This window comes from Neltuma alba, unplaced genomic scaffold (genome assembly GCF_004799145.2).
Source record: "Neltuma alba isolate B1F8T4 unplaced genomic scaffold, ASM479914v2 tig00005769_pilon, whole genome shotgun sequence".
NCBI classification, from domain to species: Eukaryota; Viridiplantae; Streptophyta; class Magnoliopsida; order Fabales; family Fabaceae; genus Neltuma; species Neltuma alba.
In genome coordinates, this window is record NW_021634224.1 from 1 (window position 1) to 23155 (window position 23155).

General features: G+C 35.6%; 2 protein-coding genes and 1 pseudogene across 7 annotated transcripts; 2 read left to right on the forward strand and 1 right to left on the reverse strand.

Moving 5' to 3' along the window:
* Positions 1-59: 59 nt before the first annotated feature.
* On the forward strand, positions 60-3405 carry LOC114748635 (uncharacterized). 6 transcript variants are annotated; one of them, XM_028937074.1, is made up of 4 exons: positions 60-211; positions 416-485; positions 1669-1750; positions 2674-3405. In XM_028937074.1, exons 1-4 carry the CDS (start codon positions 95-97, stop codon positions 2759-2761), a joined length of 357 nt encoding a protein of 118 aa, XP_028792907.1. In that variant the 5' UTR covers positions 60-94; the 3' UTR covers positions 2762-3405. The 6 variants fall into 6 exon arrangements, 2 of the variants coding, with proteins under 2 accessions (XP_028792907.1, XP_028792908.1); XM_028937075.1 differs by lacking the exon at positions 1669-1750 and adding an exon at positions 2185-2200 and having other exon boundaries at positions 2694-3405; XR_003740492.1 differs by lacking the exons at positions 1669-1750; positions 2674-3405 and adding exons at positions 785-904; positions 992-1313 and having other exon boundaries at positions 60-485.
* Positions 3406-4704: 1299 nt separating this feature from the next.
* On the reverse strand, positions 4705-8460 carry LOC114748640 (uncharacterized; annotated as a pseudogene).
* An 8400-nt stretch (positions 8461-16860) lies between these two features.
* LOC114748639 (kinesin-like protein KIN-14I) lies at positions 16861-22661 on the forward strand. Its single transcript, XM_028937079.1, has 19 exons — positions 16861-16978; positions 17490-17656; positions 17737-17874; positions 17951-18178; positions 18267-18338; positions 18590-18658; positions 18830-18910; positions 19027-19239; positions 19492-19600; positions 19687-19860; positions 19940-20046; positions 20138-20314; positions 20426-20589; positions 20668-20921; positions 21015-21178; positions 21295-21472; positions 21675-22170; positions 22294-22404; positions 22493-22661. The coding sequence occupies exons 1-19, from the start codon at positions 16861-16863 to the stop codon at positions 22659-22661; spliced, it is 3189 nt and encodes a 1062-aa protein (XP_028792912.1).
* Positions 22662-23155: the final 494 nt, after the last annotated feature.

A 23155-nucleotide genomic window follows, 5' to 3' on the forward strand; every position in this document is an offset into this window, starting at 1 on the left:
CTTGGCGGCTTGACGAAACTCTCAGCGGGGCGCCACCTCATTTTCTTCTAGCTGAGCTCACGCCCTCATCAACCCCAAAAGTCCTCCCGCTCCAATGACCCTTTCTGTTTCCGAGTTTCGTTCATGGCAGCTATGGGCACCGATTCCTCTTGTAGCACTCGTCTGTCGCCTGCCTCTAAGTGCTATCGGGCTGCTCTTCTATCCCGATCAGGTTTCATGCAGTTCAACTCTCCCCTGTCGTCACCTCTTCAATTGGCCCCCGTTTTGCCTGTTTATTTAATTTTCTATTAAATTTAATTTCTCTCTTGTTCGTCTGGAAGAGCTTTAATTTTTGTTTTCCCTATGCCGTGCGTGAAGGCTTTTTCTGTGCTTTATTTGTTCTCATAGTTCATTTGAGGCGTTTCAATGATTCTAGAGGAAAAATGATATGATATTATCGAGACAAGGCCAGCCAAGGAAAGCTCGGATGCGATTGTATCAAGCAGGTATGCTTGCTGCAGTTTTCAATTCAAACTGTGCAATAGTATCTCTGTTCATGGTGACATCCCATTGTATCCATCTGATGTTATGGATAATTTGGGCCTTTTGAAACATTGATATGTTATTACTGTGAGTTTTAGGCATCTTCCTGCTGTTTGAAGGAGGACATTTCCTTCATGCTTTGTATTTGGTTTCCTCGGTTCCTTGAGAACTTCGGAACGCTGGAGTGCCTTGAAAATCTATATCATTGATATTTAGATTTATCACATATACTAATACTAATCATAGTTATATCACATGTCAGAATTAGCCTGTTCTTTATGGTGCTTGAAAAGGGGGGGAAATGTCGATCCATGCTCGGAAAGGGGGTCTTTAGGATTCTGGTATCTTAAATAACAATTGTAGAACATAGCTTTTATATCAGGTATGCATTAAAATTGAGACTACCTTAAACTAAACCCAGTGCCTTGAACTTTGTGTTAACACTTCAGAGTTCCGCTTTGTGGTTTAGGTTTTGCAATGTCATTGATACTTAAAAGTATACTGCATCTAGCTTTCTTTGAATTCTGAGACTTGTGAAAACGAGAGGGGGAAATGCTGCAGTAAAGTTAATACGATGTAACAGTATCATGGTGTTTAGCCTCTCTATCCAAATCACCCTGCCTTTTCTATTTTTTTCTCTTTATTTTGCATTCAACCTTCTCAAAAAGTATCACGTTGGACCATGAATGTGAATGTGATATGATATGATTTAAGCAGATCGAGACTCCTTGTAATCCTGTATGATTGCTATTCGCTGAGGCCAAATTATTTTCCCTTACCGTTTTGGTTTATTTGCTCTGCCTCCCTTACCCATCAAATTGAAGTAAGGGTTTGAGTGGATTTAAAATCTTAAACGTCTGGTTCTGAAATTTACCAAAATAGTTATCTTCTCTACCGGTTTGCCGTGCTTCTTCTGCACCCCCCCCCCCCCCAAACAAAAACACTGACACACCTACCTGAGAATTGGTAGGGGGGCTGGGGAGCATTGCTACTTGAAACTTTCATCATGAAAGGATGCTTGGAGCAAGTTGCTCGTCTCATTTCTGATGTTCTCTGTACAAAAGATAATCTCCTCACAGATGCCCTGACATGTTTGGTTTTCCATGAAGTGATGTCTAAATGTTAGATTCATGTATGCCTATTCAGTGACAGAATGTAGACGAAGACTGGTACTGGTAGTATCCTTATCTGCGGTGCTTTTGGCATCCATGGAGAAAGCTCAGAGAAAGTAATTGATTTCTTAATAATTGAAATTTTTTGTTTGCGGTTAAGTCGTCTGTTTTTTCTTCTAAAGAGGTGAGCAGCAAGTCCGTCATGCTGCTGTTAGTTATTTGGAAAGTTGTGGTTCTTCCTCTATTTTATTCAGTGCTCTGAAAATCTATAATTCAGGACGTGACATCAATGCGCCGCATAACTTTCAAATCAAACTAGGATAGATGTTGATTATAAAAAACTCAAGTATGATGTCGGGTGGGGGGTTGCACCAAAGTCTATAAATATCTGTAACAAAAGACAGAAGATTATACAGGTGCGGTTGTCTAAATTACTACTAATCCAAAGCAAGGGCCTGCCTGATCTAAAATTTGTTCTGGAGAGCATCAAAAGCTTTTCTTAATAGTTACTGGACTGAACGGGTTATTTGATGAGTTATTTTCTTTCTTCAAATCAGATACTACCTTCGATCGTTAATACAAGAACTAATTAACTGATTTGAGTAGATTAAAGAAATTAGTTAAGTTAGTTATTTGTAATAAATAGGTGTTGTCTTTCTTAAAATACCTTTGCTAATCTTGCTCATAATGTGTATTAATTAAAACTACTATTTGATAAAACTTTTAACATGTGTAACTTCTATAAGGACTAGTTTAGAAAAAATGAATAAATGTGAGAGATAAAGTACATTGAGGTTTATATTTAGGATCAAATTAAAAATCAAACTAACTCTTATATTAGGGATAGAAGGTACTATATTAGTATTTTAGGAATTCATATGTTCTCACTTGTGCCAATCATGTGATGTCACCATAATTTATTTCCAAGTTCAGAAGACCCAGAAGATATTATTTGCCTACAACTATTTATATCTGGTTTTTTTTAAAAAAAATTCCCACAACAGTGCACTATTCCTTGTTGGGAGGATACATGTATGTCAAATGTTAATTTTTGTAGCCTTTCTGTCAAGAACAATACAGAGAAAGAAGGAAGATGCGAGTTTGTCAAAGCCGGGCTCTATACTTGATGACAATGTATGAAGGGAGTTTTTCATGCTGCCGCTGCTGCAGTTGGCCTTAATTCAGAATAAGGTTACCTCCAATTGAGGATGTGCCTCGCAAGTCTGAAATGCATTTGATCAAAGAATGAAATGACGTGCAGCAACAGCAAGGGAGGGTAATATACATATTTTGCATGTGCACTATAGTTTTCAGGTCAGAAGTCTCATATAATCCTTTTATTTCGGGTCATAAAGCTTGAGCGAACACGAAAAAGTTTCTTTATACCGCGAGAGCTGCTGTTTGTATTTTGTTATGTCGGCATAGCTATCAAAACAGGACATTTCAAATTCGTAGAAACTTTGGGGCTAACAACGAAGCGACATGATGAGCCTTTTTTCCGGTGTAACCAAATGAAAAAAGAGAACAAGCAGCAGGTGAACTGCACGACAAACTGGAGGGGTAGCTGTGCCTACCACAGATTTAGTGGAACTAAGACCATTAAACAGATACTAGACTACAAATTAAATAATTCAACGTGGAACGTTACAACTACCGTGTGGGCCATTAAGTAGTAGAGGCTTGTGCTTTATACGAAATTAGGTCTTGGCCTTCATTTTTTGATATGAACAATCCGTTCTGAATCATTCTATGATGGTCTTCATTGCATCAACATTTGCGCTTTGAGGAAACTAGAACGTATCTTATTTTCGATCAATGAGCTTTAATTTTAGAGTTTAATAAGAATCAATCGATAACAATACATTAAAATATATATATATATCTCTCTCTCTCTCTAAGTACCACGCAAAATGTATGGAAATGCATCCAGTTGAGTTAGTTTTTGCACCCAATGGAATAAAGAAAACAAAACTATTTCTCTCAAAATAAAGAACATCTAAACGTATCTTACATTTTCCCTCAAAAAAGAAAATATCTGGGCGTTTGTTTGAGAAATTTTCATGAGTATTTGAGAAAAAAATCATGTATTTATTTTGGATGGTATAAAGTCATTTAAAATAATAAATCCATTCAAACATTTTTAAAATATAAAATATACTTTTACAGGCAAGGCGCAAAAAAAAAGAGTCATGAAAATATTTAAAAAATTTAAAATAAAGACTCATTACAACATTAATATTAGTTTTGACAGCTAAGCAAATGATAGCAATTTTTTGTATGTAATTTTTTATTTTTAGGGTCTGTTTTTATAATTTTCTCAAAATAAAAGTGAAAAAAAATTCTAACGAAAGAAGGACAGTACGTATGAAGGGTGAATGAGTAACACTTGGGCTATTTTTTATACTTCTCTCGTATCTTGTAACCAAGAAAGCATCAGCTTTGTGAAATTTATGGTATAAGAGAAATTTTGTCTAAACGAGAGACAACTATCTTCCAAAAACCAAAAAAAAAAAAAAAAAATTCAACGATAAAGTAGTTACATCTATTCCAATTTTTAAACTTTTTGTCATAGTAATAATAAGGAAGTTACTTAATTGTGGAATTACAATTCCTACATGAACCGGGTAACAAAATCAAACCAAAAAAAGAAAATTCAAAATGGAATCAGAATACAGCCCCATTTTTCCTTCACAGGAATAAAAAAACATTTATAATTTGGTCGGTAACTTGCTCTGCCCTTTCTTTGTCATATTTTGTTAACGGCTCAGCCAATGACATTGAAATAAGACGGAAAAGCCTGAAGTTGTACTACAGGGCCATTTTCCCTGACCTTTTCACAGCAGGTAGAGTGGGACGTCTCCTGCACCATCAATAGAAGACCATACCACCACACGCGTATATATAAACACTCGGTGATGGAGGTCAACTACGTTCACCTCTTTTGTGGCTAAAATGACCAAAATCATTATGTCGAGAAAAAAAAATGAAGGAAACTGAGCTCTTTCAAACATTCGGCTCAACATAGCTTTCGCCCGAACCCAAGTCTACTATTATCACTAACATGACAATAAAGGATGAAAATTTAAGGCTTATTTTCGATTGATTTCTGAATGAGCACCCAATACAGGTATGTGTCCCCAACAAATTAAGTTAGTGAATGATATTCATATAAACAAGTGAATGACACATTCTTGTCTTCCTTAACTACTGACAAAAAAGGTGTGCCTCTGGACTCAATGCAATAATGCCTAAAGGCCTAGTCGCAACCACTGCGACATTCTTGTGTCCATGATCCTCTTAACCACGTCGCCTACAAAGGAATCAAAGCAAGATGAGCAGCAACCTTTAATCAGACTCGTTTGCCCACCAGCCATTAGTTCAATGTGGGGACAGGCTGAAGGAGGGGGCACAGCGCAAACCTCGCCCTTCTTGTGCTCAAGACCACAAGCTGCTAGTATGGTGTTCAGAGAAATCCTTGCAATGTCCTTGATGGTACTGTTGCCTGAATCAAACAAATAGGAAAGGCATGAGGGAAATTAAAAGACACGGAACATTGCTACGAAAAATTGTTAGGGTACACATTCATCCATAATATGAATTTTTTTGAGGGGGAGTTATTAGAAGCATAAATTTGTTAATTTTAACATAATACAAGTTCATCTTGCATTTACTCTTTCCAAGATTAATGTTGGTATAAGGTACATATATTCTCCCCCAAATTCATCACCCCAAACCCCAAAAGAACATTCTGCTATGTTTCCCATTCATATAAGTTAACAACTTTCACCCATAATTTTCAGTCCTAGACGTGGCAAAGGGCGGCCATTGAAAAAATTTGTAGAAATGAACCGTTTTTAGCTAATGGAAGAGAAGTCACATACCTAAATCAATATTTTGTGACAAGCTCATAAGGTGGCGTTTAACCAGTGATGACAATTGTTCCTTTACTATGTGAAAATTACTCTCTTCTCTAATAGCAGGGGACATGCTACCATCAGCAACAATGTGTGAACTGCTGCTAAGCTGATGGACTTGTTCATAATCTGATACAGGAGGTGTTCCCACAAGACCAGGCCAAAATGCCCCATTCAAAGACCTGTTGGTAAATGGAGTTGAATCTTGAACCACTGGCCTTCTTGAATTGCTTATTCTCATAGAGAAATGATCCCCATTCTGCATTAGTGGAGAGGTATTGTTGCATAATCTTTCCTCCAAAAATGAGTGATATGATGATGTTCCCACGTGTGTGTCCTTGTGTCTTGAGTGGTTGTTACCCTACTTTGATCATTTTGAGAGCCATATAGGTTACTAGTTGAATTGGTAGTTGAAACGCCATTAGATCGACCAGGAGCAGAAGTCATTCTATCCATTGAAAGTAATTGTTGAATTTGACGGTGTATCCAACGTCTCTCGGATAAAGTTGGTGCCCCTCCTCCAGACACTGGAGAAGCTCCTTCAACACTTCTACCAGAAAATCTAGAAGAAAAATTTCCAAATCCTTGACTAAAAGCTGCACGTGGTGAAGACATCAAGTTGAGGTCAATAATATCTCTAGCATGTCCAGCAGGCGATGGTCTACCAGGTAGGCTCTGACCTATTGTTGCCCTTGAATCAGCCACACCTTCCTGAACTTGAGAGCTTGAAGATCCCAAAGCAACTGGCCTACAACCATCACAATACCAATTGCCTTCAGGTACTTCCCGACCCAGACCAACACAATATGTGTGCGCAGGAGAGTCACAAAGATCACACAGTAACATGAGGCCATCGTCTCCACCTTGATGGCACTCTGAACAAATTACATATTCATACGGATCAATATAGCTCCTGAGTTCTTCTTCAGAGGGCTGATAAACCTGCATATCAAAATCAACCCTCCATCAACTAGGACAGCCAGTTGGAAAGTAAAAAACCTTAAACAAAAGGGTTGAGGAAGAATTTGGATACCTGATCACGTTCAGGGACTTGGATAACTGATCCTCTCAAATCTACCCCCGCTGTTGTTGATCGTGCAGGCTTACTGATTGTTTTAAATCTCTGCTTGCACAAAGGGCAGCGAGATTCCACTTTTGCCCACTCCATAATGCAAGCAAAACAAAAAAAGTGTGTGCAGCAATCTAGTACTCCTCTTACTCTTCTTTTATCTTCTTCAGAGAGACAAATTCCACAAACCTGCTTTCCTGGCTCACTTTTCAAATCCTCTACCTTGTCCTTGCCCTTTCTCCCCTGAGGTTCCTCTATCTTTTCCTTACCTTTCCGGGCCGGAGGCTTTCTTTGCTGATGTAGATCTTCATGGACTCCATCCTCTTCATTTTTTGTCAGAAGGGATGAACTCCTCAAATTAGTTCTCAAACTTCCATACAATTCCTCAGCTTCTCTCACCTGTTCTCTCTCTTCTTCAGAGATGGTATAATCATAATCAGATGATCTAGATGACACACAATCTGAGTACGAATCTGAGTCAACAATTAGTCTTCTCCTTTTTCGTCCTGGTTTTTTCTTACTCTTGGTTCTGATGGTACGACCATTATCTATGAAGTCACCCTCATCATCATACTTTGCTTTCCTCCTCAACCCTCCATTCTTTCTTCTCTTCTTTCTCAAGGGCTTCCTTGCCGCCCTAGAATTTCTTCTTCTTTTACGACCTCTGGTATAAGTTACAGAGGCCCGCTTCTGCCCCACCTTCTTGTCCATTTTTATGCCATTACTTTTCTTCTTTCTCCCCTTTATTTCTTCTTCGTCTGAGTAATCTTCTTCCTCAGGTGTAAATTCCTCATCCTCATCACAATCAAAATCTTCATCGCCATCATCTTCCTCATATTCATCTGTCTCTTCATCATCCTCCTCTTCTTGTTCTTGTTCTTGTTCTTCTTCTTCTTCTTCTTCTTCTTCTTCTAGGTTATGTGAACAAGTTATCCTTCCTCTCTGTTGTGAGGGTTTCCTGCCAATTTTCTGCCGAACACAAATGCCATTTTTTGTCTTGGATCTATTGAATTTCCTCCTTATTCCAATTTCCTCCTCCTCCTCGTCCTCTACAAAGTTATCAAAACTCTCCTCTGATTCACATCCATCTAAAGAAGATACTGAATCCTCCGAACAATCAGATAAATCCCTATCTTCATCTGGAACCACATAGTCCTCATCCGAATCATCAGAACCCCCTTCCTTTGACCGAACCCTTTTTCTGAAATTGCGTTTGCCCCCAACCTTTCCCCCCCTTACCATCTGTTCTCAAGCACAAACAAATAAACGAACGCAAATATATTACAACCTCATTCAAAGGCAGGAGCACAAAAATTCGTCAAAACCATCAAAATATCAAATCGCATCCTATCATTAAAATTTCCAGGATTGTTCAATCCGATTGCCTCCCCCTTTAGCCCAACACAAAAGGGCTAATAAAATTATAGCTGCCTAATGGGAAATTAGCAACATTTAACAACTTGTTTCTATCACGGATCTGGTTTAGCAGACACATAATATAGAAATTAATTCTCCAAGATCCCATGATATGTTTCCTCATAACATATGCGTAATTACGCCAGCAGAAGAGAATAATACTGTTCATCAATTTGATCAATTGTTTCAAAAAAAGGGGGGGCAGGCATAATTTAATTTCCCAAAAATTTCAACGGAGGAAAGGCCCTTCCACATAAGGCGAACAATCATCTAAATCAAAACCAGAGCAATTGGGCATACAAGTAGAGAAAACAAACGATTTAATTTTAAATTCAAACCTGAGACAACATAGAGTTGAAGTGGGAATCTTTGGAAGGGCAAAAGCTGCAGAGGAGGAGAGAGAAGGAGATGTATAAATAACAGATTTAATTCGTACCTGCGAGAGGAGGAACAAAATCACCGGAAAAGATGAATTTATTTTGCAATATCAAGGAAATGTTCCTTTCGGCCACTGGGGGTTTTGGCTTTTGGTTTTAATTTTATGCACTTTCACATTGAGCTATAGTTGTGAGAACGTTCAAATGGCGTCCGCATCTCTGCGGCCTCTTGCAGGTCTCGCTCCATAATTACCAAAATAGCCATCCCACCCTCAGGACGTTCAAACTGTATCCCATCATCCTTAATTACTCTCGTTTTTTCTCTTGGCGATTAATTAAATTTTATTTTTAATAAAAATAATTTCACGCAATAATTTATTGATTAACTCTTGACATAATGATGAAGCGGTAGTGTTCAATCATCAACAAATTTGAAAATATCATCCTTCTACATAATTTATTAAAATTTTTGTTGAGGAAAAATTAATAGCAGGATAGCATCCAATCCAACAGTTAGGACGACGGAAAATATTATTAAAAGTGAAAAAATAAATTTGCTATTGATATTTTTGGAGGCAGCTAATTTAATTAATCTGATCTGTGATTAATATTATAATTTAATATATTTGATTTGTTTACATAATTTACTAAGCATGTTAAAAAAAACGTGCCACTACTATTTCCCGTCTTATTTAACTTTTATTTTAATTTTAAATATAAGATCTCAATTCACTTTGTATATCATATTTATTTATTTATTTATAATAGTCTTTATAATAATAAGAGTTTTAGTCAATAAACTTTATTAGTAATTATATTTTTTAAAAATAATATCCATTTATTATAAATAACTAATATAATTAATCTTTTTAATCTGTTCAAATTAGATACTCCTCTGGTCCTATTTATAGAGCAGAGAGAAAATATATTTTTTTGTCCTATTTATAAGACACTGAGAGAAATTTTTTATATGGATGTATAATTGTACCCCTCATTTATTATTGTGTTAATTTTGTTTATATGAGGTATAATGCATATTAAATAGGGATAAAGTTAAAAATTCATTATATTTTAAATGAAAGTTAATAAAGTTTAAAATTTTCCTTAATCCATATAAAATATATTAAAAATACTTTATAAATAAAATCAGACGAGTAACTCTTATATTGAGAGCCGGTGTATACAACCGCCCCGCCCCCAAAAAGATCAGAAGCCACTGGTACCGCTAGGAAGAAAAAACAGAAAAAACTGAAAAGAATGGAAAGAGAAACTCGCATGTAAACCATTTGGCATGGGACTTTTGCAATGGACTAATATGCCCCTGTGGCAATGAGATGCTTAACAATAATACATCTCCGGCAAGAAATTACCGGGCACTCTTTCGCACACCTTGTCCGTATGAGATTCAAGAAATCGTGGCCGTTAAATTGGAAGATGAAGAAGGGGAGGCGTCGGCCCCAGGTCCACGTGCGAGGTGGGTGATTCGACAGCGAATTGATAGGCAAATAATCAAACGGCAGTGTAGCCAACGACGCCGCCCACCGCTTTGCAAATCAAACGAACGCCTTGCGTCTTTTCTGTATAAAACGGACGACTCCGCGTTTTGACCCGACTTCCCCCTTCTAAATTTGATTTTTATTTAATAATCATCTCATATTTTTGAATTTTTGTCCACCATATTTATAGATTATTTCTAAGATATTTGATTTGGGTAATATTTTGAAAAAAATCTATTTTGACAATCATTAATCAAAGTGGCTCCCAGCCAAAAAAAAGAATCATTGATCAAAGCGGTCAAATCTTTTTTATGCGGCCACTTAGATTTAGATAAAGCAGCATATTGGCTACAGGATTTGTTAGGATACGCACTGCGGCTTTTTGTTTGTCACAAAATCATCAAAGACCCGTCTAATTTAATTTATTTAGTTTTAAATATAAAATTCTAATTTATTTTGTTTTTTATATTTTAATATAATCTTTGTAATGATTACACATGTGAAAAGTTTTCTCAAATGCTAATAAACTTAATGGGTAAAAATATTTTATGAAATATAATAGTACTTCTTTATTATAAATAACTTATTTAATTAATTTTCTTAGTCTATTCAAATAGATTAATTAGTTTTTATATTAATAACTGTGGATAGCATATCAGCAAGCCGGAACATCTTACTTTAATAACTATGCTCCCAGATAATTACCTGCTGAAATATAAATAATGAAGAAGCAGCATGATATCACTATTACAATTGGGTGGTTATGTTTTATATGTTTTTCAAGAAACATCAATAAATGCTTAAAGGCCATTTCGAGGCCGATGAAATTTGGGCAACCGTGTTTTTAACTGTTACAGAGCCGGGGTGTGGTTGCGAGAAGTTCGACTTGCAAATATGGCAATCGTGCGGACTATTAGAGGGTGTTTGGCATTCTCAAAACTGTAGTTTCAGAAGCACTTTTTCGTAAAACGAGACAGTTTTCTTCACATATTTACTTCGTAATCCATAAGATCACTTCTAAAACTATGTTTTGGTTTCTATCCAAACATCCCCTTAGTCATTTAGGATCGCGAGAATTTGGATATCAAGGATCGGACACATCCACCAATCACTGCCTTAATTATTATATCTAGATATCATCCCATATGCATATGCTCAGTAGCGTGTATATCTCATAGGCCTTTTGTTTTAATAAACAGGGGAAAAATCACTCGCAACGATTGATCGCAGTGATCTTTGCCACGAAGTGTTGGACCTGGACCTAATGGTTTGACTGGTTCAAAGGGGATAAGAGAATGGGCTTCATGGGCCCATGACACAATGGGCCCCAAATATTGGAACAGTGGTTAGTATTAATTAATTAAATAACAAGAAAAATCATTATGGAGTTACTTATTTTTTTTAATTTTTAATTTGGTAACTATATGTTTTTTCTTAATTAAATTTTTAATTTTACTAGAGACTAAAATGGTAAGTTTGTTAATATCTATTAATATCATCTGCCTTTGCATAGAGACTAAAATGCTAATACAACAGAGTTATAAAAGTTAGTGCCGCTGAAAAAATAAAACTAATTGATTTAATTAAAAAAAAAAACACATAGATGCTAAATAAGGCTATAGCTTGATAAAAATGGGAGCTTTGCCCCTAAAAAGCAGGACATAAGTGCTGTTATCAAGATTAAATTAAATTCACTTAATCAAGCGGATTATTTGGGACAGCATGTTTCCACACATCCTACTCTGAAAAAGATGGCATCTACGTACTTCAATCTGAGATCACGATCATCATGATGCGCGACTTTGAGGATAGGCTGTGATGCATAATTACACTTTTTGAACTTGCGCCAATGCATTGTTTTTGTCACGTAGGTTCTTTTATATATTACTTGTGGTCTTAAATATAAACACAGAATAAAATGGTTTTTATATGTTAAAGGGTTTTTATTTTAACACGTATGATTAACAAGAAAAGTTCGGAAAAGTCAGAATATATTAATTACAAATAATTAACCTTATTAATTTATTTATTATTTATAAATTAATTATCTAACTTTTATATTAAGGATAAGAGATATTACGTTCATTTTTTAATATAAAGTCAATTAACTAATTTGATCAGATTAAAAAATTAATTAAGTTATTTATTTGCAATAAACAAGTGTTGTATTTCATAAAATGTCCTTGTTAATCAGGTGTATTAGCTAAAACTATTATTACTCAAGAACTAGCTTGGAAAACTAATTGATAAATATGAAAGAAAAAGTAAATTGAGGTCTTATGTTTATGATAAAAATAAAAGTGAAATTAGTTTTTATATTAAGGATGGAGGGAGTAATATACTCCCTTCAACCCCATTTATAAGCTTCAAATTTGAGAATGAGTGTGGTTTATTTTATTAGTTTCAATTTAACGTTGTCTTAACATTCAATGTATTTTTTTAAGTTATCCTTAATTATTTTTCTGTTATTACATTTTTCATGTATTCTCTTTTATTATTTTTTTCATTTATTATAAGAGAATATTTAAAAATAAAAGTTTATTTTTAATTTATTTGTCATTTTTAACTAATTAAGACTAATGGTTTGCTATTCATAAATTAATTATTTAAAGTCTATAACAAGAAGCCATTGGGTATTTTTGGTGGGTGGCGGAAGAAATGAAAGGAAGAACAGTTGTGGGTTTCTTTTGAGTCATACGGTGAATTGATTGCGGGAGTAATGGGACCATTTAATTATGAGACATTCATTATTAATTGCGTCTTAAGTTATACAGTAAAAAGAAGAAAAGTCATTCCTGTGTCCACTTAATTCGGATGTGTAAATAATTTGGGCCCCCCGGCGGGGACTTTAATGTACGAAGCATGAAAAACGAGCCTAATGATTAGTGATGCAACCTCGGCATTTGATTCGGAGCAGTGAAATTATGTGCTTTTCGTGAAAAGCATGTGTTAGAATTTTTTTGTTTTTTTGGGGGGGTGGGGGGGAGAACATTTCGTTGGTGGGGCGAATGGTCACTGCCTTAGGTAGTGCGCTTACGGTTCCTGCAACATTAAACAGACGTCTCAATCTCATGCACAGTGTATAGCGTAACATAAACGGAATCGAAATAACGAGGTCGTAATTTTGAGTTCGGCACAAAATATGTTTTCTTGTGCTTTTAAATGAAAAGAAAAATGACGAAAATAAATATTCATCGCTGAGTATGGATGTTCAGAAAGCCAGCCTAATCATCAAGCCATATAGTACCAGCCTGTCCCAACAAAATCCTTTTTTATAAAAAAGAATATTAATCAATTTTATACGTCTGACTTTGTTGATTTATTGCGAGATGCAAGTTGATTTTATAATTATCTGAAATTTTAATTGACTTATTATTTTATTAACTTAATCCACATAAAAATAAGGGAAAATTTCGTTCAAGGACCGCAGTACAGAATTAATTTCAAAGAGCCCCCAAAACTTTCTGAAATTTCACTGCAGGACCAAGGGGGCAAACTGATATTAATTCCACAAAGAAAATGACCCTATTGCCCCTCATGTGAACAAGTATGGGAGAACCCATTTGCAAGTGAGGTTAGATAATTTACAACATGCATAGATATATTTACAATTAAAATTAGTCCATTTACATATTACCTTCTTCACCTGAAGAATGTGTCTAAGTAAACAAGTGTGGGACAGCCCATTTGCAAGTGGGACTAGACAATTTGCAACATACATATATTTATTTACAACTGGAATTAGTCCATTTACATGTTATTTCCTTCACCTGAAAAAGGTCTCCGTGAGTGAACAAGTGTGGGAGCGCCCATTTGCAAGTGTGATTAGTCAATCTGCAACATACATACATTTATTTACAATTAGAATTAGTCCATTTACATATCACCTCATTCACCTGAAAAAGGTGCATGCGAGTGAATAAATGTGAGAGAGCCCATTTACAAGTGGGACTAGTCAATTTACAACATACATACCTTTATTTACAACTGAAATTAGTCCATTTATATGTCACCCTGCAATAAGTATTATGAGGGTATGTATGTAAAATATCCGTACTAATCAAATATATTAGTACATTAAAAAAGCTAGTTAAGTTAATTCTTTATAATAATTGAATATTATCTTTTCTAAAATATCTGTACTAATCAGATATATTAGTTAGAATTACCATTACAAAGCTACCTTTAAAAAAATGGATAAATATGAGAGATAAAATAGATTATAATCTTATATTTATGATTAAAATAAAAGTTAAATAAACTTTTATATTAATAACAGAATGTAGTATATAACCATGGGATTATTTATTCTTGCCAAAAACCGTGGACTGCGGAGTGTTTATAATGCATATCAACATCAAACTCATAGATAAGCCATGTTATTTATGATAACATAGCACTGCGTATCTGAATTTATTCATAAAACATAAGAATCTTTAATATTATATTACATCCGGTTCTTAATATAAAAGTTTGTTTAATTTTTATTTTAGTTCTAAATATAAGATTCAAATTCACTTTCTCTTTTATATTTATTCATTTTTTTTGAAATAATCCTTGTAATAATAGTAGTTATAGTTAATGCACTTGATTAGTAAGGATATTTTAGAAAAGATAATTTTTATTCATTGTAAACAAATAACTTAACTAATTTTTTTAATCTGTTTAAATTAGTTAAGTAACTCTTATATTAAGAACCCGGTAGTATCCCCCCTAATTTACATATAATTTATCCGTTTTTTTAGCTTCCCTGCGACTTAAAAGGCCTTCAAGGGAAATTGGGCCGGCAAGTTTAGTAGCTCAGGCCGCCATGGCTTAAGTGGGCCCGCTTGAAACCATACCTAACACCTAAGCCGTTAACTTCGGCTCCGCGCCAGCTGAGAAAGAACGGCAATGGGTTGTTTGATCTCGTTAAATGAAACGGACTCCTCTTTTTTTTTCCTGGTTAAGAATAAAAATAATAAATAATATAATATTTATCATTTTTTTATTATCATGTACTCGTAATACTTTAACAAATAAAATTACAGGAACGGTAGAACACTTTCTACTTACACAGCTATTCATGTTATTATTACTACCTCTAGTCCTAATTATAGTCCTAATTAAAGAAGTAAGTTAGTTAGTTATTCTAAATAGGTGTTGTCTTTCCTAAAATATCCTTACTAATCAAGTGTATTGATTAGAACTATCATTGTTAAAAGAGTTACTTTGAAAAAAAATGTATAAATATAAGAGACAGAGTGGATTGGGGTCTTATATTTAGAATCAAAATAAAAGTCAAATATGATCTTATATTAAGAATCAGGGGTAGTATTATTTATCTCTTTTATATGAATTTGTCTAAAGCGAAGCATAAAAAATTCACCTAAATTTCACATGAACGGTGTCCTTCACTTATTTTCTTTTATTTGATATATGTACTCCTCCGGTCTTAAATATAAGACTCTTAGTTTTAAGAGTCTTATATTTAGGACTGGAGGAGTATCTCATTCACTCACATTTACCTGATTTTATAAAATAAAAAATGATACCCGTGCTTCCACTTTCAATTTTTTATGCATACAGATTAAATTGCACATTCACGTATATGTAATTATGTATTCAGGCCCGTTTGTCAATCACACGGAGGCTTTTAATAAGATCCTGATTTTGACACGTGTCATTTTGATGCCTAGCTCCAGGCATCATTAAGAAATATACTTATTGCCAAAACATCGTGAATATAGCTTATTAGACCGTTAACATGCAGCTTTCCCGCCAAAGAGAGGGTATAATTAAAATTTTGAAAGGAGGGCATTTTACTGATCCAAACGGATAAGAGCAAATGTGGATGATAACGGCAAAATCTAGACTCTTGGGCCTTTTTTTTTTGGAGAGAGACCTGAATTTTAGTTTATAAATTTATACTATTAAAACAAGTTTTAGTTTTAGTTTTTTTTTGGGGTGAACGAACAAGTCCTAGTTTATCACGGCTGTTAAGTTCAAGTAATCTATATATTTTTTTCACCTTTAATATTTTCCTCCAGTGTTAGGAAGTTTCCAACATTAATTGGGATAAAAAATTAGTTGAACGATAAAATGATATTTGACATGATTTTGAGATTTTTTTTTGGGTCTAAACATCACTTTAATATTAAAGCAACTTTTTCCCCTTACTTCCTTTTTTTTTTCAGATTTTAATATATTGAAAATGACTTTTAATGTATTATCCAAACAAATTTATATAGATTGACTTTTACAAAAATTTATTTAAATATAAATTATATTATACTAATTGATTTTCACTACAATTTCAATTTGTAAGAAGGTAGTTGGAATGAAAGTTATTTTTACCATGTCAGTATAAACACACCCCTAGTAAATTTGGTTAATAATAATAATTTTTTAAATTAATGTTTATCCTTTCACACTTTCTATTTAATATTTACAGTGATAAATAGAGCTAGTACATTATACACATCACTCGCTTAAGAAGGAGATAATAAATTTCGGAAAATAAGATTTTCTCGGCCGTTGAATAAATAAGCCGCAAGCCACCAAGCGAGAGGCTCGAAAATAGGTTCGGTGCAGCTTTTCTGGGTCAATATTAGAAACATAACTTGAGAGGGAGAAAACTCAAAAAACACGTAGAAAGCGAGGGAAAGGATCACGATATTCAAACCTCCATTCTCTTTCTTCTCGCTTTCTTCAATTTCTTCCCATTCTGTTTTCTTCTTTTATAACTCCACATCAAACCTCTTATTACGATCTTACTTCATCTTTATTCGTTTTCTTCTTTCCCTTAAAATCTAGCTGAGAATTTTTATTTCCAATCCCATTTTCCGCTTCACATTGTTCCCCCCCGGTTTTCATGAACGGAGCTTTTCGTTTCAGTTTATCGGATGACATAGCATTTATAGCAGATCCTGAGTCTCCTGGTGGTTTGGATTCCTGATTACTTGGTGAGTAGTAATGGCCGCAGAACAGGTATTGCCATTTTCGGTGTTATCTGTTGTTGAAGATGTTCTTCAACAGCACGGGACCCGATGGAGTGATACCAACACGACGTCAAGGAAGCTTGAACCATCTTGTGTGTAATCTTTTCAATTCCTCATTTGTCCTTCCTTTTTTTTTTTTTTTTACTCTAATAGTCTGATTATTAATTTGACATTCAACTTTAGCACGTGATCTTAATATGAAAATATCATTTTATTAATTCAATTTTTTTTTTAGTGGCATAAGACTATAAGAGTTTTGAATACCTCTAATTATATTTTTCATTAATACCATAAAATACATTGCGCCTCTTTACCAAGCATGTTGGTTTCAATTGAAATTGCAATTTCTCAAAGCATGTCTGCTAAATCTTCGCTTTGAATTGTATCCATAAGCCCTCAACATTGAGGGTAATAATGGAAAAAAACAAGGATGATCATTCCTAGTATGAATTCCATGACATGCAGTAGTAAAATAGAACTACCAGTACATGGTTTCTGAAGTCACCATAGTTGGCAAAAAAGCTACTAATTTGGGAAGGTCTTTTGCTCTGATATAAGATGTTCACGATAAGGTAACAGAAGATGGTATTTATTATTTTGCAGGCTTAAGAAGGTATGAAGCAGCTGGGTGGCTACGAAAGGCAAATGGAGTAGTTGGAGGGAAAGAGTTTCCAGCTGAGCCTTCTGAAGAAGAATTCAGGATTGGTCTGCGTAGTGGCATAATCCTTTGCAATGTTCTTAACAAAATTCAACCTGGAGTGGTACCCAAGGTATGATTCAGTAGAACTTTTTTATGCGTCATACATCCTTTTCTTTTCGGTGACATTTATTGCACTTATATGTATGTTAGGTAGTTGAAGGTCCCTGCGATTCCGATGATGGAGCCGCTGCACTATCTGCATTTCAGTACTTCGAAAATGTGAGGAACTGTCTTGTGGCTTTGCAAGAAATGGGGCTTCCAACCTTTCAAGCTTCTGATTTGGAGCAGGTGCTTATTTGTATAAGCTGAAAAGTTTTTTTAACTACTTTGAATGAAATCAATAACAGTTGTGATATGGTTCCAGGGAGGGAAATCGGCGAGGTTAGTGGATTGTGTCTTGGCAATCAAGGCATATAGTGAATGGAAAGAGGGAGGAAAAATGGGTTCATGGAAACATGGTGGGAATATAAAGCCGCTTGTTTCTGGAAGACCATTTTTACGCAAAAACTCAGAACAATTCCTCTCCAGTTTAACAAGAACCACAAGTGATCAATTTACATGCAGTGATCTCGGCCATGATCGCATCGAAGGGGTTAGAGAGCTATGCCTTTTATTAATTAATTGTTTTGCCCGCACGTGAACCAATAACCAATATTTATATGACTTGGCTTGAATTGTAGGGTTCAATTCAAAACTTGAATGTGCTACTTCGGGAATATTTGTCCGACAAGAAGCCTGAAGAAATTATCAACGTAAGGGTTTTTCACTCTTCTAAATCTGCACTTACATTATTATCACCATCTTCATCTACAATAAATTTTTTTAACGATAATTATATGCATTAGATTTTAACAAAGCATAAAGTTTCAGCCGATTTGTTGTACCACGTACACTAATAATTCGTACTATTTATGTAGCTCAAGCACTCTTCCCATCTTCCTCTATTCATCTTTGATTAAATTTATGTATTTATCTCTTTCTTATCTCTCTGTCTCTTTTTCAGGTAGTGGAGTCCCTGCTTCGCAAAGTCACCGAGGAGTTTGAACGCCGCCTATTAATACAGGATGAAATGGTGGACATCAAGCTCTTTTAATTTCGCTCAACTTCATATATAGTGATATGCTTTTGCAAAGAAATTTTGCACATTTCTCCTTTTTTTTTTTTTATCCATAGAGATTTTCTCCAACTCTTGGTGTCCATGAATCTGATTGGGTTTTCTGACAATTTTTCAAAAATTTGGTAGTCGAAAACAAATCCAGAAGATAAGGCCGCAGAATCTGAAACACACGACTCGATTTTAAAACTTGCTTCTGAGGATGAGGAGGTAAAATTATTAGATTCAATATAGGATCCTTCAAATGCATGCTTTGAATATTGTTCGTCTAAGACGCATTGCCAAGATCTCAACAACGTGACTGTTTTGTCTAATATATTATGAAGACGGAAGAAAAGGAAGATGTGCAGCCTAAGCAAGAAGAGTGCTATAATGAAAATCACTATATCAGTGAAGAATCAAGACTCCAAGCTCTGAACGAGCAGCAAAAGTTGGTTTCCCAACAACACAAAGAAATCCATATTAGTGATGAAGTAACAAGAATCCATGTTTCGAAGAACCAACAAAAGTTGCTAGCACAACAACACAGAGAGATCCAGGTAACTTGCACCAGGGGCATACTAAAATTGGTGTAACATGTTTTGAAACATAGTGAGGTAAAAGACCATAAAATTCTGATGTCCCCATTTTATAGGGCTTGAAAATTATTGCCCATCATACGAAATCAGGGATGCACTCCTTACAAATGGCATACCAGGAAGATTTCATCTTTTTGAGTGCGTATTGCTAAAGTCCCTCGTAGATATTCAATAATTTTGGACTAAAGTTTTAGTCTCCTATCTAATTACTAGTTACCCTTAATAGGTAAGCATGTGCGTAGCCTAGCTTCTGCTGCTTCAGGATATAGGAGAGTTCTCGAAGAAAATCGCAAGTTATACAATCAACTGCAGGACCTGAAAGGTGGAATTCAAGTGGTCCCGATGTTCTAATTATAATTGTTAACTTTGCTATTTGGATTCTCAATTAAATTATTTTATTTTTATTAGGAAATATTAGGGTATACTGCCGAGTTCGACCGTTCTTTGGGCAAGCAAACAATGCTGGCTCTGTTGGTAGCATAGAGGAAGGAAGTATCTCAATGATAGCACCTTCCAAGTATGGAAAAGAAGGGAGGAAAACGTTTAATTTCAACAGAGTGTTTGGTCCTACAGCAACCCAAGGTTGGTCTTCATCTAATTTGTGATCACAATCATTTGCTGCCTGGTAAGCTGTCTTTATCACTCTTATTTTCCTCTGCAGCTGAAGTTTTTGAAGACATGCAGCCTCTTATTCGTTCTGTTCTGGATGGCTATAATGTCTGTATATTTGCTTATGGCCAGACTGGCTCAGGAAAGACTCATACTATGGTGAGACATTCTGACCATGCTGTTACAATTTAATTTCCATCACTTGTGAGAACTATGTTAACTAAGTTAGTTCATGTATTAATTAATGCAGTCCGGACCAAATGATCTTACTGAGGAAACCGTGGGGGTAAACTATAGGGCATTAAGAGATCTTTTTCTACTGTCACAGCAGAGGAAAGACACTATTACCTACGACATTGGCGTTCAGATGCTTGAGATCTACAATGACCAAGTCAGAGATCTTCTAGCGACAGATGGTGGCAACAAAAAATATCCCTCTATTCGAACTTCTTTTTTTATTTGCAAAAGGAACTATATGTGGGAGTCATTTCTAAGACGATTTTCTCATTCATCTATTGTTTGTCCTTAATAACTACGTAAGTTAGATATTCGCAACAGTTCTCAAAACGGAATTAATGTACCAGATGCAACCCTCGTCCCCGTTTCATCAACTTCCGATGTCTTACGTTTGATGGACCTAGGACATAAGAATCGAGCAGTTAGTGCTACTGCTATGAATGATCGGAGTAGTCGTTCTCATAGGTGCACTCTGAGTCTAACTTGGAAGTACAAATAACATTTTTCCAAGACACTAACTTCAAATGTGTGTGATAATCGCAGTTGCCTGACAGTTCATGTTCAAGGAAGGGACATGACATCAGGAAGCCATCTTCGTGGCAGCATGCATCTCGTTGACCTGGCAGGAAGTGAGAGGGTCGATAAATCCGAGGTCACAGGTGACAGGCTCAAGGAGGCTCAACATATCAACAAGTCACTTGCTGCCTTAGGAGACGTCATTTCTTCGCTGGCTCATAAGCAAGCGCATGTTCCTTATAGGAATAGTAGACTTACTCAACTGCTTCAAGATTCTCTTGGTATGATTTCTTTTATTCGCTAGCATTTTTCTTTGTGGCTAATATGGTATTTTCTGTGACTATGAATAATGAGCTAAGTTCTGTATACCTCAGGAGGGCAAGCCAAGACACTCATGTTTGTACATATTAGCCCAGAATCTGATGCTCTAGGAGAAACACTCAGCACACTCAAGTTTGCAGAACGCGTCTCCACGGTTGAACTTGGTGCTGCTCGAGCTAACAAAGAGAGTTCAGAAGTGAAAGAGCTTAAAGAACAGGTTCTTACAATTTCTCTATCACATAATGCTAAGAAATGCGTTCTATACTATATCTGGAAGAATAATCCACTCGTGTATCCATAGTTTTTAAGTGTTACTACTGTCATCTTTGCCAGATTGCTACTTTGAAGGCAGCTTTGGCAAGAAAGGAAGGAGAAGATGAACCGCTTCCACATTCTGTGAATAGTAGTCTGGATGCCCCAAAATTCAAATCTCTCAAGTCTTCTCCTACGCAATCTGGAGGTCATAGGAAACCCCAAGACGATTCTGGTAGTGTGGAGGTAATATGGAATTGTAACTTTGAAATCAAATTTTCCTCCTTCATTTTCTTTAACTCTTAATTTGTATATTTAAAATTGGAAATTATCATCACTAGACACCTCAAAAGTATGACATGTTAGAGAATGAGTTGACCAGACACGTCCAAATTATATTTTAATTAATCTCAAAGGCGAAGCTTACTTGTATATGAACTATGATTAGAGCCAGAAGAAAGTCACAACGAAGTTGAAACGACGAAGCTTAGATCTCCAGGACATGATCATGCATTCACCTCCCTGGCCACCTGCAAGTAGTCAGAGGATGAACAGTAAAGAAGAGGATGGAGAGTCAGTTTCTGGGGACTGGGTTGAAAAGATCGTGGTGAACAGGAATGACAGCTTAACAAGTGATGATAGCCTAGTGGGTCAGTGGGAAGCAGAAAGTAAACAATCTTCTCCCTTGCTGAGTCCTAGTTCTCTTTCAGACGCTTCAAAAATATGCTCGGAACATTCCTTTAAAGTTACATTGAATAAAAAGGATAGCCAAGACTATGACATGGCCACCACAGATGACTCTGATGATCCGCTTGAGGTTGCAACTAGCGATTCCTCAGAATCAGACTTGCACTGGCAATTACATATGCCAAAACCAGCCAGTAAAATCAATGGAATAGTTTCTAAAGTTAAGAAACCCACCACCCATCACAAACTAGTAAAGAACGCCGAAGCCAGGTAATCAATCACTCCTCTTAATCACAGTTCAAATGTATTGCATGTTATAGTTTTATGTTATTTCTACTCTTCTACAATCTATTGACTTTAGTTAACCTTTCCTATAACTGTAATTGCAAACAGGAGCATGATTCCATCTTTGATCCCTGCACCGTCAAGGAAACAATTGATGATGAGTCAACCCAGAAAGCAGGCAAGTCCTATTGATGGAAAAAGAAGAACCGGGAATGCAAAGTGAGGTAGCTATTTCAGCATCCTTGTGTAAGATTTCATTAATTCTTGCCTTTTGCCTTTCTGATGTTCATGTAGTTATGTCTTGTAGATGGAACTTGAGTCTTTGTGCGCGAGAGAGAAAGAGAGGGGATTTTTCCTTTTACGTTGGAGGAGCAATAAACCAGTTGCTCGGCTTCTCTGGTGGTGAACGTGAGATCTTTTACATCCTGTTGGAATCAATGTGTTTTAGTGGCCGGATTTTTGTGGCCTTTTTTTGAACCCAGAAAAGAAAAGAAGGAAGAAATACTCCTCTTGCGCTTTGAAGCAGGAGCATGGCCGCTTGGGAAAGAAGGGGAAAAGAAGATAAAGTTGTATTTGGGGGGTTGGATTTTGTAAATTTATACGATCTTATAGGCAAAAGAAAACTCCAAAGTTTATAGGATTAATGTAATTTTTATAGACTAAATAACTCCAGTTCTGTAATGTTCTTACAGGATTTGAGTGACACGTTATGAAAACCTTTTCAATGCTAAGTTTAGTTGAGCCACCTAATATTGACCTTAGTGCTATGTGAAAGGACAATTTTTTTCTTTTCTTTTGTTTTTTTTAGAGAAATCAGCTTGCTCCTACACATTATTGATATAAAAAAAAATCACCACCTCGTGTCTTTATTATAAGTCATGTCCGAGAAATTTTTCATCGCGGTTTTTCTCTTGGCCCACCGAAAAAGTTTTTCTCCAGAACTGCCGTATGTATTGGAAGGCAGTCGTTG